The 14397-nt window shown below is 56.7% G+C and overlaps 2 protein-coding genes across 2 annotated transcripts; one reads left to right on the top strand and one right to left on the bottom strand.

Annotated features, from left to right (window-relative positions):
- Positions 1-2304: 2304 nt before the first annotated feature.
- Positions 2305-2739, top strand: BESB_073510 (uncharacterized protein; the record flags this gene model as incomplete). Its single annotated transcript, XM_029365724.1, has 1 exon — positions 2305-2739. One exon carries the CDS (start codon positions 2305-2307, stop codon positions 2737-2739), a length of 435 nt encoding a protein of 144 aa, XP_029218208.1.
- A 1219-nt stretch (positions 2740-3958) lies between these two features.
- BESB_073500 (uncharacterized protein) lies at positions 3959-12631 on the bottom strand (the record flags this gene model as incomplete). Its single annotated transcript, XM_029365723.1, has 14 exons — positions 3959-4033; positions 4365-4550; positions 4808-4856; positions 5297-5370; positions 5751-5828; positions 6302-6352; positions 6667-6737; positions 7151-7271; positions 7860-7959; positions 8662-8708; positions 9296-9409; positions 9852-10046; positions 10414-10520; positions 11035-12631. 14 exons carry the CDS (start codon positions 12629-12631, stop codon positions 3959-3961), a joined length of 2865 nt encoding a protein of 954 aa, XP_029218207.1.
- Between the last annotated feature and the right edge of the window lie 1766 nt (positions 12632-14397).

Raw genomic sequence — 14397 nt, 5'->3', positions numbered from 1 at the left:
CTCACGCTTGTCAACCCCCGTGACTGGCCGCCGCACTCTTGGTCCGCACACTGACAGTATGTCGATGCGCCTGGCAGTCGAGTTTATACTGGAAAGCTGACTATGTAGAAAAAATAGGCGCATGGCGTGTGAAGGTGACGACTGTGTCGGCGCTCTGCTGGAGTCTGAAAAGACCGGGGTTAACCAGCTGTGGCTTCATTTGCCAAGGCGTATCGCATATGCATTTCCGGACTCCCGGCGGCCGGCTTATTACCCGGCGCCGCAGCCGAGGTCCGCAGCCGCGTTGGCTGAGGACTTTGGAACCGCAGCAGGCGGAGACATCGGGGATCCCAGGACCAGCGCATACCTTTGGGGTACAAAGTGGCCCGCAGGCAACATGCAGCGAGCGAATATCTGAACCTACGCTCATATTCGCGTGAGCACCACCGCTGTGAGTGCCGTTGCTGCAGACGGGTTTAGCCAGAACCAGCTATCGGAGCGCCTAGAGATGAACAGCACGTCCTGCAGCAACCCTGGCTTTTACTCGAGAGACACAGCCCGCCTATGGCTGAAGATGGACCCTGCGAATGTGTACTTCGTACGGAAGTGCACTCGAACTACACAGGCCTCCCCCGTTATCTGTGTCCGCCGAACATGGTGTGTTTCGATGTGCTGTTTCGGTTGACCAAGCGGCTCTTCCCGTGGCCGCCGCGTCAAAGCCGTGCGAGGACACATCTCCTTGGCAGCCCTCCAGAAAAGGGCGCTTCAGCATGACGTATTTATGGATCAGCCACGCAAGACACTCGACTGGCTGTTAGTTGTCCGTTTGCCACCTGGAGCTGGCCTTGAGGTGGAGGTTCGAGTTGCACTTCGTTAATATTAAGCCGGATAGAGCAGGTTGTAGCTCGTCGGGCTCATGATCCCCAAGGTCAGCGGTTCAAATTCGCTTCTTACGAGCGCTACCCTTATTCAAACTTGTGTTGTCTTTGGAAAGTGCGTTCCTGGTCCGGTGCAAAGCCCTTGCAACTCGAAGCTATCGGAGGCGCACCCCCTTTACACAACATTTGCACCTGGTTCATCCCGAACAGCGGTACAGCCTTGGTGACGGACGGCATTAATTCGCTCGCCAATCATCAGGAGCCCCCTCCCGGCCATTACGCCGCCTGACCAGCATAGCAACAGCTTGCAAGGAATTAGCAAGATGCACCGTACAGCGCAGGATACAGACCGCTTGTTTACCATTTTAAACTGTATGGGAAACGCACGGACGAGGAGCGTCTGTCACAAGGCCTCACGACCGCAATTCAGGACGGTAGGTGTCTTGCCTTGCGGTTAGGCTAAAAAACGTTCCCTGATTGGCCTTTTGTCGTTGGATCCACGCCTGTCGTTGCTTGTGCACGAACTGCGCAGCATCATTTGCTACACAGTGCCTTTTCCCAAAAGTCGCCACAATTTATGTTCCGGCTCTTAGCCGTCTGCCTAAGGCGCGGCCGAGTCGTCCCTTCCTTCCATCAACTGCATGTCTAGCCGAGGCCTGCGATTAAACGATGCATGATGTGATCACAGCTGAGCTGTATTCTTCAAGCAACGCCAACTTTACATCTCCCCGACGAGCCGGCGGAAGAAGTGTCACGCCACGCTCATTTTGGTGTTAAGCAGTTCCTAAAGCCTGCTGTTCCACAATGCATTTCATCGTGACCTGGCAGCGGGAGTCCCGACGTTCACAGGTAGAGGCAGTCCCGCGGAGTAATTAGTGATGAAACCTGCTGCTCTGGATTGGAGTTGTACATATAATTCGCATCCTCCAGACTTCGTGTCTACCCACCCCGGCAACGACCAGCGAGGGGCGGCGTGAGGCCAGCTCCGCGACACACACAAGCACAGGCATGCACTGCTACTACCAAACTGCTTCCTGCTGTAGTCGCCTGGCCTATTTCTGCACGTGTACACGTCACACTGTCCGCAGTAATATGCTGGCTTCCCGTTTATGTCGTAACTGCTGTATGTGGCCGCTGCGTACCAAAAAATAGTAATCTGGATCGAGAATCCGATGCACATCTTGATTTTGCTGTTGCTGAATTCACACAGGAGTTGGTCGCGCGACATGCTGCACCTCCGTGTGAGCGAGAGATTCACTCGTGTGCATCCCCAGCCAGTGACGTCGTTCCACGCTGCGCAAATGTGGCCTCCGTGAACGTGACGCTCCTGACGGCAGCACGCCACCGTGTCAGGTTTTTTCCTACGCTAGCTGAACGGCGTGCATCGCATGTTATCAGTTTATGTTTGGGTTTCCGCGTGCCCCTGTCGGAGCACAGCGTGCTTAGGATGAAAGTTTCGGCGTTTTTGGTCTTGCTGTGCTGCGGGCTGTGCGTCCACGCCACGCCCGCACGGTGCACGAAACGTCGAAAAAAAGAATCTTCTGTAGACGACCTCGACGAGGACGAACTGAGAGTCCCTTGCTCCAAGCCTCACAAGTGGAGTCCGGACACGCAAACCGATGTAGGAGCTGTCTCGTCGGTTGTCGGAGCATTGGCGGTCTTGCTGGGTTACGTACTGAACCGCGGAGGCGCCTTAGACGAGACGGAGGCTGAGGCGCAGGCCCGAGAGGCTGGCGGTCCAGTTGTGGGGGCTGTTGGGGCGACTGCCCTCGCCTACGGCTTGATGAACCTGTATCTCGCCCGCAGACGCGCTCGGCGAAGAGCGTCCCGCAGACAGCAGCAGCGAAGTAAACCGCCCGGCGTGCCCCGGAACAGAAGATAGCCCATCTTAGTACAGAGAGTTAGTTTTTCCCTCCTGCAGATGCAACAGAGGCTCCAGCGCAAATATCGAGCTCGAACGCAGTTCCCCACTGGCAAGAAGCTGCTAAGGTGAGGACGTGAGATCGGTCGCGGGTCGGCAATGGAGCACAGATGGATGCGGGAAAGACGAAGGAGCATCTGGCTTATGCGTAGAAAGCGTCAAAAGATGTGGGCGCCGAAGCGTGTTTGTGCTGATGTGCAGTGCTGGCTGCTTTTCCGTTCCTCGGAGGCATATCTGTGCAGGGGGGAAACGCACAACCCCACGTAGCTCTCTCTCCTTAGTTACCGCAACCTGTCGGTGAGTCAACTAACCTCTGCTGCGTTGTCGCGTTGATGCCTTCGCCGACTGAAAAACAACCGCTGTGAAACAGCACGCCGTGTCAGCAAAGAAACTCGGGCGGTATGCAAGCACTCCCATGCCACGCCTTTCTGTGCCTAAGCAACTAGACACGTAGACACGACACTCTACGTGTGTGTGGATCGGTGGCACACTGGCGCGTTAGCACGCGCTCTGCAACCCGCACTACTTTTGAAGCCGCCGCTGCGCCTGGGCACCCGGGAGCGCCTCACAGACGGAATAGCGACGGCATCCGTTTCATAGCAGTGGGGGCGACCTTCAGAGCTGAACATTCTGAGCCCTCGCCTTCGCTCGCCTGACAGAAGAAACCAGACAAGGGATGCGAGCGACTACCGGTCGCGCCCAGAGAGCGTCCGGCTAACGCTGTAGCATGCACTTTGGGATGTAGCCGTGGAAGTACCAGAACTGCAAAGGGAGGGCTAGAGACTGCTTACTGCTAGCAGTCGATTTCCAGTCCAGGTGCGGGGGTGCGCGGTACCGCGTGTCAGTCGTGTGTTTCAGCCGTGCGTCTCCCCGTGACACAGCAGCCACAAGTTTGTCGTCAGTGTGATATTCGGCTTCTGGTGCTGCTGCTGTGTTCTGCATCGTGTCAGCACGCCGGGCTCCGTGGCCATGTCTCCTCTCACCCACGAGCCAGTCGCTTAACTTTTCAACTACAGAAGAGTAAATCAACATGAGTTACCAGCGTGGGAACCAGACTCGAGCCCACGCGCGCCAGGGAAGCAACGCAAGGACCTTCAGTGCGGCGGCAGGAGGCCCTAGCGAACCACACACACCAGTCGCCTACAATGAAGACCCAGACACTCGGAAGAGCTGACCCCCGTCAAAGAGCGCCGTGAGTCTTCGCCCACTCGTCAAAAAACTTCAGACTTTCTTCTGACGTGCAGGAGGGCCGCACCTGAGAACCCACGAAGCGCACAAAGCAAGCGACGATAAGGATCCCAACACAGCGACCGACAATCTACGCAGGGCGAGCCGCAGAACCTGCTCCAAGCCGCCATCGGAACCCACCTCAAGCCAGAAAGACGCAAACGCAATATCGCAGCGCTGACGCGACGCGATTCAGCTGACTCCAGGTGCCTAAAAAACGTCACTGCCCGCACGCAGCACTCATGCACATGACCATGCACGCAAATGCATGTATATGCATGCATGAAAAAATAGGTGTAGATAGATATATACATGTATATAGAGGTTTGTTTGTATGTGCACGTGGAAGATGTGGGTACCTCTTCGAGAGCGCCAAGGAAATCGGCATACGAGATGGGGCGGAAGTCGTCTCGACTGGGGACGTTCTGGATGCCGCCGAACCTGGCGACGGTTTCGTCGTAGCTTCGCTCAGAGGCTGAGACGCAGAGACTGCGAATGTCGCTGCCGTTCCAGTTCTCCAGTCGCGCCGCAAGGTCCCCAAGCTCCTGAGAATAGTCGCCAGAGCAACAGCCGCACCGGCGGATGGCGAGGGTTGCAGGGGCGCCACACCGAGACTGGCCTTCAGCCGCCCCCTCCCCCCCCATCTGGAGACTCGAAAGATGAACCAGTCGCTGCATCGACGGGAGGCAACGCCCTGCAAATCCGCATAGCTCATTCTCGAGCGACCGCGGCACGTAAAAAGGAGTCGACAAACAGATTGGGCAACAGGAAAGGTGAAACAAGGTCCCGCGAGAGTTCTCACCTGATCCGACAGAGTGCAGCCCCCAGTGGATTGCTTGTCGAGGACGCTCCTGCAGGCGCGCAAGTCAGCCACAGCCGCACCGAGACGCACCCTGAGTCAAGTGGGACGACTAGAAGGACGCTCATGAAAACGATCTGACTGGCAACGAGAGACAGCTGGGGCCTGAGGTGGTCAGAGAGCGAAAGAAGAGACAGTCAAACGAAAAAGCCCACATAGAGAGAGAGCGTGACGCTGTGTGATAGCTGCGCAAGGCGAAGAGGAAGAGACGCAGCATTGAGACCCGTACAGAACTGGAGGAGAAGGTAGAAGAACAAGCAGAGCGCGCTTGGGTGCACGGCGAGCAAACCGAAAGGAGCGAAACGAAACGCGCGACGCGCCAAACTCCACGCGCGAGAGAGGTCTACTCTAAGACCCGCTGGCGGAAATCTCGCGATCGCCGAAGCATGAGAAGCGAAGAAAACCGTTTCGACGTGAGAGAAGAAGATATACTTGATTAACACGCGGCGTGCCTCCAAATCTGGAAGCGGAACGAGGACGCGCTTGGAGAGTCGTCGAATGGCCGCCTGGAAGCATCAAACATGGGGAAAGGGCGATGACGCAACGTTGAAAAGACACCATCAGACTGGCAGTAAAATCAAACACAACGGAAAGCGAGATGACAACAAAACCCGTAAGCCATAAACCCTAATTTTGGGTGACAAGGCACTCGCCGAACGGGTCGAGAAGACTGCGACCCCATTTACACGCCCTGAGTGGTTCACAATGACTTCCACAGGCCCCAGCAAGAAAGTCGGATTTCAGGATGCGGATACATACGCACAGAAGCGCAGCAGCGATACGCGCACACACGATTGAGAAAATATGGAACTAGACAGACCGACACAGACCTGCAGAGGATAGAAGAAAAAAACTGCGAAAAAAGAAGCAGCGACCACGGTGTTACCTCGTCGAGCATGTCTGGGCGGTTAGTCGCGCCGACGACAACGAGGACTTTGTCCGCAGAGCAGCTGCTCACGCCATCCTGCATGCCAGAGACATTTCACGATTTAAAACGAAAGGTCATATACACCAAGCATGTAAATTGAATCGGAGGTCAAGATGATTGCAAACGACTGAGCCGCCTGCCGACCTCTAGAGGCCAACCTGCCCGTCATCAGCTTGCCGATTCAGACCTGGGGCCAGGATGCAGCGACGTTTCTGTAGATTTCATCTTCTGTCTCCGGTAGCGTCGATGCACGCGCATTGCACCCTCCGCCATCGCAGATGTAGACGTATGTGCGCAAGGATCTGCGCGCCAACGCGAGTCTCTACCGGCGTCTCAGATGAATCCAGGCGCCTCTAATCTTCTTGTCTGCCCCCTCTGGTGACCGCTCTCGCGCCATATCCAGAGCCCACAGAAGAAAAGTCCTCGCTCCAGCTTCCCGTGTTTAGACATTCTTTACGCACGTCCGCTGCGGACGCACACGAGCATCAGAGACCTGGGCCGTCGCTCACCATCATTTGCAAAAGTTGATTCTTCATGCGGATGCCTGTGTCATCTTCTTTCTGAAGAAAGTCACAACACGCGAATAACGCGGACGTCACAGGGAGTCCGTAGAGCGCTCGTACCTGAATCTGGCTGCGGAGAGGAATCTTCCGAAACAAGTAGTGTCGTCCTGCGGGCGCGCCGCGCAGCCTGAGAGGGCCGGGGGGTGGGGGGCACGCCCTGCGCAAGGCAACGACTTCTCAGGTCCTTTGCCTTTTCGCTCACGTGAGAGGATGCTCTTTGGACTGCCCCCGCGTGTTGCCTGGCCCTGCTCAACATGTCCTGCATGCGGTCAGAATCTGCGAATCCGAGCGTGGCCGGCCCAAGGCTTTACCTCTCTTCGCTTGCCCAGCAGCGAGTCGATCTCGTCGATGAACACCAGCGACGGGCTGTCTGCCTCAGCCACTGACGATATGCATGCAGCCAAAATCCACAAAAAAGGGTTAGAGTTCGAGGCACCTGTCGCCGGAGGCATGCACAGCCGTCGCAGGTCATCCACACAGACAGCACGTTTCGATACACTCAATTCAAGCGCTTGAAGAAAACGGCTGCCGGCATCTGTTGGCCTCCTCAAACCTGCAGAGAAGCTCCGCGACAAGAGAAACATCCCCTGAGCGCGCCGGCGTCGAGAACCCACATGCGCACAATAAAAATATATACCGACACAAAAACTTATTTGCGGGCACGCATACGAAATGCTGCCGTCGAGCTGCGTGGAGCGACTCAAGAGGATCGAAGTCGACAAAAGCCCGAGACCGACCTCTCGCCTGCATTTCTCCCCTCCCCCTCCTCCCCCGCCGTCCAGCGAGGTGCCGGACCTTTGAAGAGTGCCTTGATGAGCGTCTCTGTCTCGCCGTGGAACTTGCTGATGATGGAGGAGGGCGTCACTTCGAAGAAGCTCGCGCCCGAGCAAGCGGCCATCCACTTCGCCAGGGTAGTCTGCGCCGAGGAAACACGACACAGCGGGTCAACGCGATGAAACTCATCGCGCGGCAGGCGATCCCGTGCCTAGAACGAGGTGGCGCACAGGCTGAGATCGAGCCGCGCGGACTAGGAACGGCACAGCCCCGTCGTCCCCCTTTGGTTGAGACAACTCAGCGCGACACTTGAAAAGACAGACGAAGAGAACGCGGACCGCGCAGCAGGCGAATGCAGTACACGAACGGAATCGACGCGGACACCCCACACGCATGCAGCTCCTTAGTGTCGCAAAATTGAACACAAAACCGGCAGAACACGTAGCTACCTCAGCGTTTGTAACACGAGGGCGATCTAAAATCTGCGCTCTAAACCGCGAGGAGGACAACGACCGGCGAATGCGGAAAACCAAGACGATCACATGAGTGCGATGGGGAATTCCAATCCACCCGTCCTCCCGCTTCCGGCCTGCTTCAAATTGAACGCGTGACTCGAAATGCCGCCGACATGCCGGCCGCCGGTGCCCGCAGCCTTCCTCAGATCCAGAAAGACCGCCAACCAAAGGAGACAGCAAAGAGGAAAGCAGAACAAAGTCAGAAAAACGCGTACCTTGCCAGTACCTGGCGGCCCGAACAGCAAAATTCCTCGCGGAGCCTGGTGAAGCCCCACGTGGAGCTCGGGCCGCAGGATCGGGTTTATAATCTTGTCGCTGAAAAAAAGGATGACACACTCGGAGCCTGCTGTATTAAGCGAATAACGAAAACACCATATTATATTATATTATATTATATTATATTATATTATATTATATTATATTATATTATATTATATTATATTATATTATATTATATTATATTATATTATATTATATTATATTATATTATATTATATTATATTATATTATATTATATTATATTATATTATATTATATTATATTATATTATATTATATTATATTATATTATATTATATTATATTATATTATATTATATTATATTATATTATATTATATTATATTATATTATATTATATTATATTATATTATATTATATTATATTATATTATATTATATTATATTATATTATATTATATTATATTATATTATATTATATATGAATATATTTACTCAGCCAGCCAAGTGCGCAGCAGCGTGCCTGCCGCTCTGTGTGAATATTATAAGCAGATACACACATATCTATATATACATGTATGGATATGAGGGGAATTACGTACAGAAGTAAGGACTCGCAATCCGTAAGCGTGTCAAATACGCGGACGCCCTCGGGTCCCGCGAGGCGGAGGCTTCCAAGTCGCCACCTGCGGCTTCTTTGCAATTCCCACGTCAGTTGCACATGCGACCCTGGGCTGAGGCATGTTGGATTCAGTAAAGTAGACGCCTGCAGGAGACTTACGTCAGGAGCTTTTTCACCCGATGCAGACCGGCAATCTCGTTGATGCTCTGAAGACATCCAAGCAACGGCGAAACATGCGATGGATTCAGTGCTGCACGGTTCTCGCCAAACACAACGAAGCGAATGGCTCCAGTAGGAGACTGATCACAGCGGACTACTGAACAAACGGTGACTTGGCGTGTCTCGACAAGACGGCAACCTACAGGTGAGTGGAAGAGGGATAAGACAGGTAAAGGAAAGAATGAAAGAAAAAGGAAAGAGTCTCGGCATTGGCGGCCTGGCGCCGGCAGTCGACCACGCACCGCCAGGCTTGAACGACTGACAGAACATATCTGAGTCCACCGGAATTGCAGATTTGACATGAGGCCGGGCACACGCGCACACGTGTCTCTGCCGCGCACGAATTCTAAAAACACGCAGAAGCCAGAAAGCCAACCCGAAGTGCGGCGCCAGGCGGAGCTTGCCGGCTTCGGGCGCTCACAGAGGAGCGGAGCGAAACCGAAGTGGAAGCTGTCTACATATACTCTTTGATGAAGATATACACCTGCATCTGACCCCCTGGCCCCCATGCACTAATATATAAAATTATATCAAATACAGATGTGTGAAGCTTCGACATGGCTTCTCTGCATACCAGAGCCGCCGCGGAGTTTGGCGCCTGCCCCGGGTGGCGGGGCGTGCGCGCGAGCCTCATACTTAAGACCCACTGAATGATGTCTGGTCGGATGTCACCTCCTGCGAGCAGAGCCTGAGCAGAGAGCGAAAGAGAAAACTAAAACGGCCGAAAAACCTCAGGTCACAGCATCCGGTGCAGCGGGCAGCGCTCAAGGGGAGAGTTAGAGGCACCGGCGCAGGTCGCGCGACGACGACGAAAAACCGAAAAAGAGAGACACAGAGAGAGAGAGAGGCGCAGTGGAGCGCCGCGCGCAGAGCTCGAGCGTGGAGGCAGCTATGCATGCGCAGATACCTCGAAGCACTGCGCCGTGATAGATCGTCTGCCTGCGCCATCCGCGGCGACGGAGCGTCGCCTGGCCGCAACGGTTTAGGTTTAGGTCTGCAGGATTTTCGTATTCATCCACTGGAAAAAGATCCGTGCCTCGGCTATGCCCGGGCTCGCGCAGACAGCCAGAAGACCCGCGAGCGCCGGCCGCGGTCGCGGAGATCAGTGCCTCTTCTGAAGCCCCGCTTACCTCGTAATCGTCCACACCGGGGGGAAGACCCTCGCCGGCGTCGCGCGACGCCGGGCTGTCGCTGCTTCGCGCTTTCGCTTTCGGCGCCTTCTGAGAGTAACACACCCAAGCCACGCGGGCAGGGGCCGCACCGAACTGCGTGACCACGTCAAGAGACACAGAGAAGCTGGACGCGGCCGCGGCCGCGGCAGTAGCCTATACCCTAAACCCTGAAAGCGACAGGCGCCCTACGCCGGCGCGTCTCCTCCGCGTGCGAGTCGATCGATAGGATGCCATGGGGCTTGGTAACACGAACCCGCCCCTCTACGGGCTCTGTCCCGCCAGGGCAAGAGTTCATTTTCTTTGGATGCCCGCAGCGCGCCGCGCCTCCGCCAGACTCTCCCCCTCAATCGCCGCAGCAGGCGTCTCGCCCCAACACTTTCCGGCCGAGTTTGTGGCCGCCTGCTGCGTTTGCGATTCCGTGTATTCGACGAGCGTATGCGGCGCACATATCGGCAGACTCTCTAGGTGCTAGAGTACCCGGGTCTTCCTCTCTTCTCAGCCTTCGTGTCCAGTCGCTTACGCGTCGCTCCTCTTCGAGCGCCTCAAGCGCGGCCTCGTCGTCTGCGCTAAGGAGGCCGCGGTCGCGACGAGTCTTGAGAAGCTGCCGGCCCGAAGCGAAACCGCCACCTGCCAAAAAAAAACTGGCGCACATGCCTCCTGAAAAATGTCACTTTCGCACATCCTCACCCAAGCGAAGAGGGGCGAGGGGGGATCGGGGGGGGGGGGGGGGGGGGGGGGAGGGGGGGCGATGGGGAGGGGCGGGGATTGGGAGCGGAGGACAGTGGCTAGAGAGCTGTGCGCCTGGCTGAGAGGCCGAGAGGAGGCAACAGCCAACAGGCATCGAAGTAAACGAGTCACTTGCACAGAATCAAAATGGAACCGCAGCGACGCCGAGGCCCATACGCGGAACCCGGAAACGAAACGCAGAGAGAGACAAAAAGTCAGGGGCGCAAGGAGACAGAACGTCCCGGAGGCTGAGGCGCGCACAGCACAGCGGAACGGAGGCCGCCCCCTCTGGCAGCTCGATCCGCCTGACCTCTGCACTGGAAAACCAAACAGTAGAGATGTCATAAACCACGACAGATTTTAGTATGAAGAAAGACGTCGCATGTGATGTCTCAGTTCCCAGCAAGCAGCTTACCGGAGGTAGCGGGTGCGGAGGCAGAAGCCGCCGACTCCTTTTGATGCTCCTGGCGGCCTGCGGGCAGGGAAGAGGAGGAGGACGCGGAGGGCACGGACCGCCGCGAGCCTGCAGCTCGAGATGCTTCGCGAAGGATTTGCTCCTTTTCTTGCGTGCAGAGGTGAAGTTGCCGCTGTAGCCTCTCGAGCTCTGCGGCGAGGCGCGCGTTCTCCTTCTGAAGCGTCTGATTGCTGTGACGGGAGCTCTCGATCTCCCGCCGAAACGTCCCTCTCTGCGACTCGAAGATCTCCTTTTCTTCCTCGAGTCTCGCTCGCGCCTCCTCCGTCGCAGCCTCCTGCGCGGAGGCGCGCGGAGGCACCACCGGATGCCAGACGAGGTAGCGGTCGATGGCCAGTGGCACGGGCGAGACGAGGCGCTTCAAATAGGCGCCGTCCTCAAAACCTGCGAGCCACGCATCCGAGTCTGCCTCCTCCCCCTCCTCGACTCCACGCAAAATCAGATTTGCGAGGCGTTCGCCGCAGACCGGCGGCGCGCCGCAAAGGCCGCCGGGACCTGGAGACCGCCCGGGGGAGCTGAGGGCCTCTGGCCGCGAAAGTCTTCGCTTCTTTTCGAGCGGATTCGCAGCGCCGTTCAGCCCCGCGGCAGGTGTCGCACGACTGACCTCTCGCCCCCGTTCAGCGCAGCGCACGGGCGAGACGCAGAGCGACGCAGGCCACTCGGAGATCTGCAGAACGTGCAGCAGGTCGCGCGCATCCTCGTCGACCTCCTCCCCCTCCGAATCGCTCCCGGGCTCCCCCGCAGACGCGGGCACAACTGCACTTGCGGGCGAGGCGTTTCGAGGCGACGTGGAGGCCGCCGCAGACTCTCGTTCCAGTTGAAAAAGACCGGACCTTCGAACTGCACACGATGCAAGGAACTGCGTAAAGGACATCACGTTCTGAGCCAAGTCGGCAGACCCTCGCGCCCCCGCGCCGACCGCCAGGCCTGCGTCAAAACCCAGCCGGCCTCCCGCGTCTTCCGCAGAGGCGCTGCTCAACGAGGAGAACGTCGTGCGGTTTTCTGGCGCGGCTGAGCACGCGCTGCAAGTCGCCGACAGCAACGACGAAGCGTGGAGTAGGCATGCAAGCTGGTGGCGGCGACGAGGCCTCTCTCGAGTTTCCTGGGCAGGTGAGGAGTCAGACGCGCGGTCCCGGCGCAACAGTGAGCTGACCAGCTGCACCGGAACGGGCACGCAACACGCATAGAAAACCACAAAAACAGTGTCCCACGAGGTGCGGCACACGTCTGAAATGACAGAGGAAATCCACACACCCGACGACTCGCCCGCTATCCGAAGACGCAGAGAACAGACCCCCCCTCCCTTCCGCCCCCGCGCCTGATTAGAGCCTGACACCTCGAAGCCTCTCTCGTTAGCACAAGAAAGGAGAGACAGATCCCGATCCGCCGAAGCAAAGCGCCTGTCGAAGGAGAAGGCCGCATATTTTATCTGCCCAGCGGCTTCAGGAAGGAGACACAGGAATGCTGAGGCACGCTGAGAGAACGAACCTACCTCGGCGGCGACGGCCTCTGCTGGATTGGGCGTCGCGCCGGCTGTCATCGTTGACAGGTTTGGCTCAGCGGAGGAATCTCGGGTGAGGCATTGGAGAGCTGGTTTTTACAGACGGTGCCACGGGACTGGCAGCACGTGCGTAGCCTCGGGAACAAGAAAACCGTTAGAAGAAGCGAAAGTCGTGCGAGGCAAGCAAGCGAGGGGAGAGAGCCTCAAGGCCTAGGCGCTCTTCGCCGCCAGCGCAGGCCCCGGGCGCTTGGGCGACCTCGATCCTCGAGAGAGATTCGGGAGCAGAGAGACGACTGGAAACACCGCGGAAGAAAGTGGAGCGCGCCGAAGTCGAGCGGCTTGAGGCAACATTAAAGTGAATGTGGTTGATAGAAACGGAAGCTGAGCTCCAGACGACCTATCCGGATCGTCGGTGTAAGCTGACAATTCGCAGATGGGAGAAGAAAAACACTTTTACGGGAGGGAGCTTCGGTTGCATAGGCGCCCGCTTCTTCACTTCAGCTTGCGAGGCGGCGCGGCGCTCGCCATTAGGAGACCAGCAGCACACCGAGCTGCGAGGAGAAAAAAACAGCCTCCACCAAATAAGTACAGCTTAAAGAAAGGCCCTGCTAAAGAGGCTGCCACGACGTTTTAGCCTACTAGGGCAGACTTTGTAGACACCTGAGGCGGTTCCTGTCGGTATGTGCCGCCCTGTGTCTTCTCGCGTTTTTCACATCCTGCCTTTTTTCTTTGGTTGCATGTGCGCACGCTTGCGTGTTTCACGCTAGCAGCCCGCCCTGTTGTGTCTCTTGCTTCACCCTAACTTTCGCTCTGTTTCTCTTTCTCTGTCGATTTCCCCTCATTTTCAGGCTTTTCGAGCGAGCGCCGGGCCCTGGAGGCGGCTCAGCAACCCGCCCTCTGTCTCCTGGGCGCGCGCTTGCCTTCTACCTCGCTCTCTGAGACACCCTTCGCGGCAATCTCAGGCCCCACTCCTCGGCCGTTCATCTGCAGATTTCCTCTAGCTCCTCTGTCGTTTTCGGAGCGAGGAATTGTTTTGTGTCTCCACTTTTGAGAGGATTCTCGGTTTTTCGGCGACCCAGCGGCTCGCGGAGAGGAGGCGCGCATGCGACCGCCCGTGCGCCCGCCGTGCATCGGTCAAGAGCTCATGTGGTGGAACCTCTCGGGCGTGTCAAGTGTCGCTGGTGGAATTTCCTAGGTTCGGTCAAGGATACTCTGCTCTCTGGGTCCTGCGGCGTCGCATCTCACCAATTATCTGTCAAGAGTGAATTGTTGAAGAGAATCGTGCTGCAGCGTGCGTAGACGCATCGCACGGCGTACTGAGGCGTCTTCGTGAAGGATCGACGATGCATCGCCCGTGGACGCGGCGAGCAAGAAATCAACAGCTTGTGCGCCCAATGAGGAGATAATCCTCTCGAAGGCGGATCTGTTCACATTCTGAGAGGGCAGACGCGCGTAGAAAAAAGGGCTCTGCAGGCGTCGGAGTCCTTGCGTCGCTTCGCTTGCTGCGGCCGTGAGCGGGACTGGTCAGCGAGAGTGCTAACAATTGCGCAAGAGTCGCGCAGGCGTCAGAGGCTGTGGAGCATTTTCGTGGAGAGTCGGGCATGGCGGAGGAGACGGCGTCCTGGAGGCAGGGAGCCTAAAGTGAAGTGTGTGTAAGGGTAAGGAAGTCTTCTTACGTGTTTTCTGTGGCGATTTTTCTTTTGCAATTTCCAGCGAGCCAGCAGTAAGGTGTCGGCGACATCCAAACCGCGCGGTTGCCCAGCGTACGCCTCCTCGGCAGGCCCGCTTCTTTTCGCTCGCGATTT

This window comes from Besnoitia besnoiti (assembly GCF_002563875.1).
Source record: "Besnoitia besnoiti strain Bb-Ger1 chromosome Unknown contig00007, whole genome shotgun sequence".
Classification (NCBI taxonomy): domain Eukaryota; phylum Apicomplexa; class Conoidasida; order Eucoccidiorida; family Sarcocystidae; genus Besnoitia; species Besnoitia besnoiti.
Note: the sequence above shows the minus strand (reverse complement) of the source record. Positions and strands in the feature narration are given on the sequence as shown.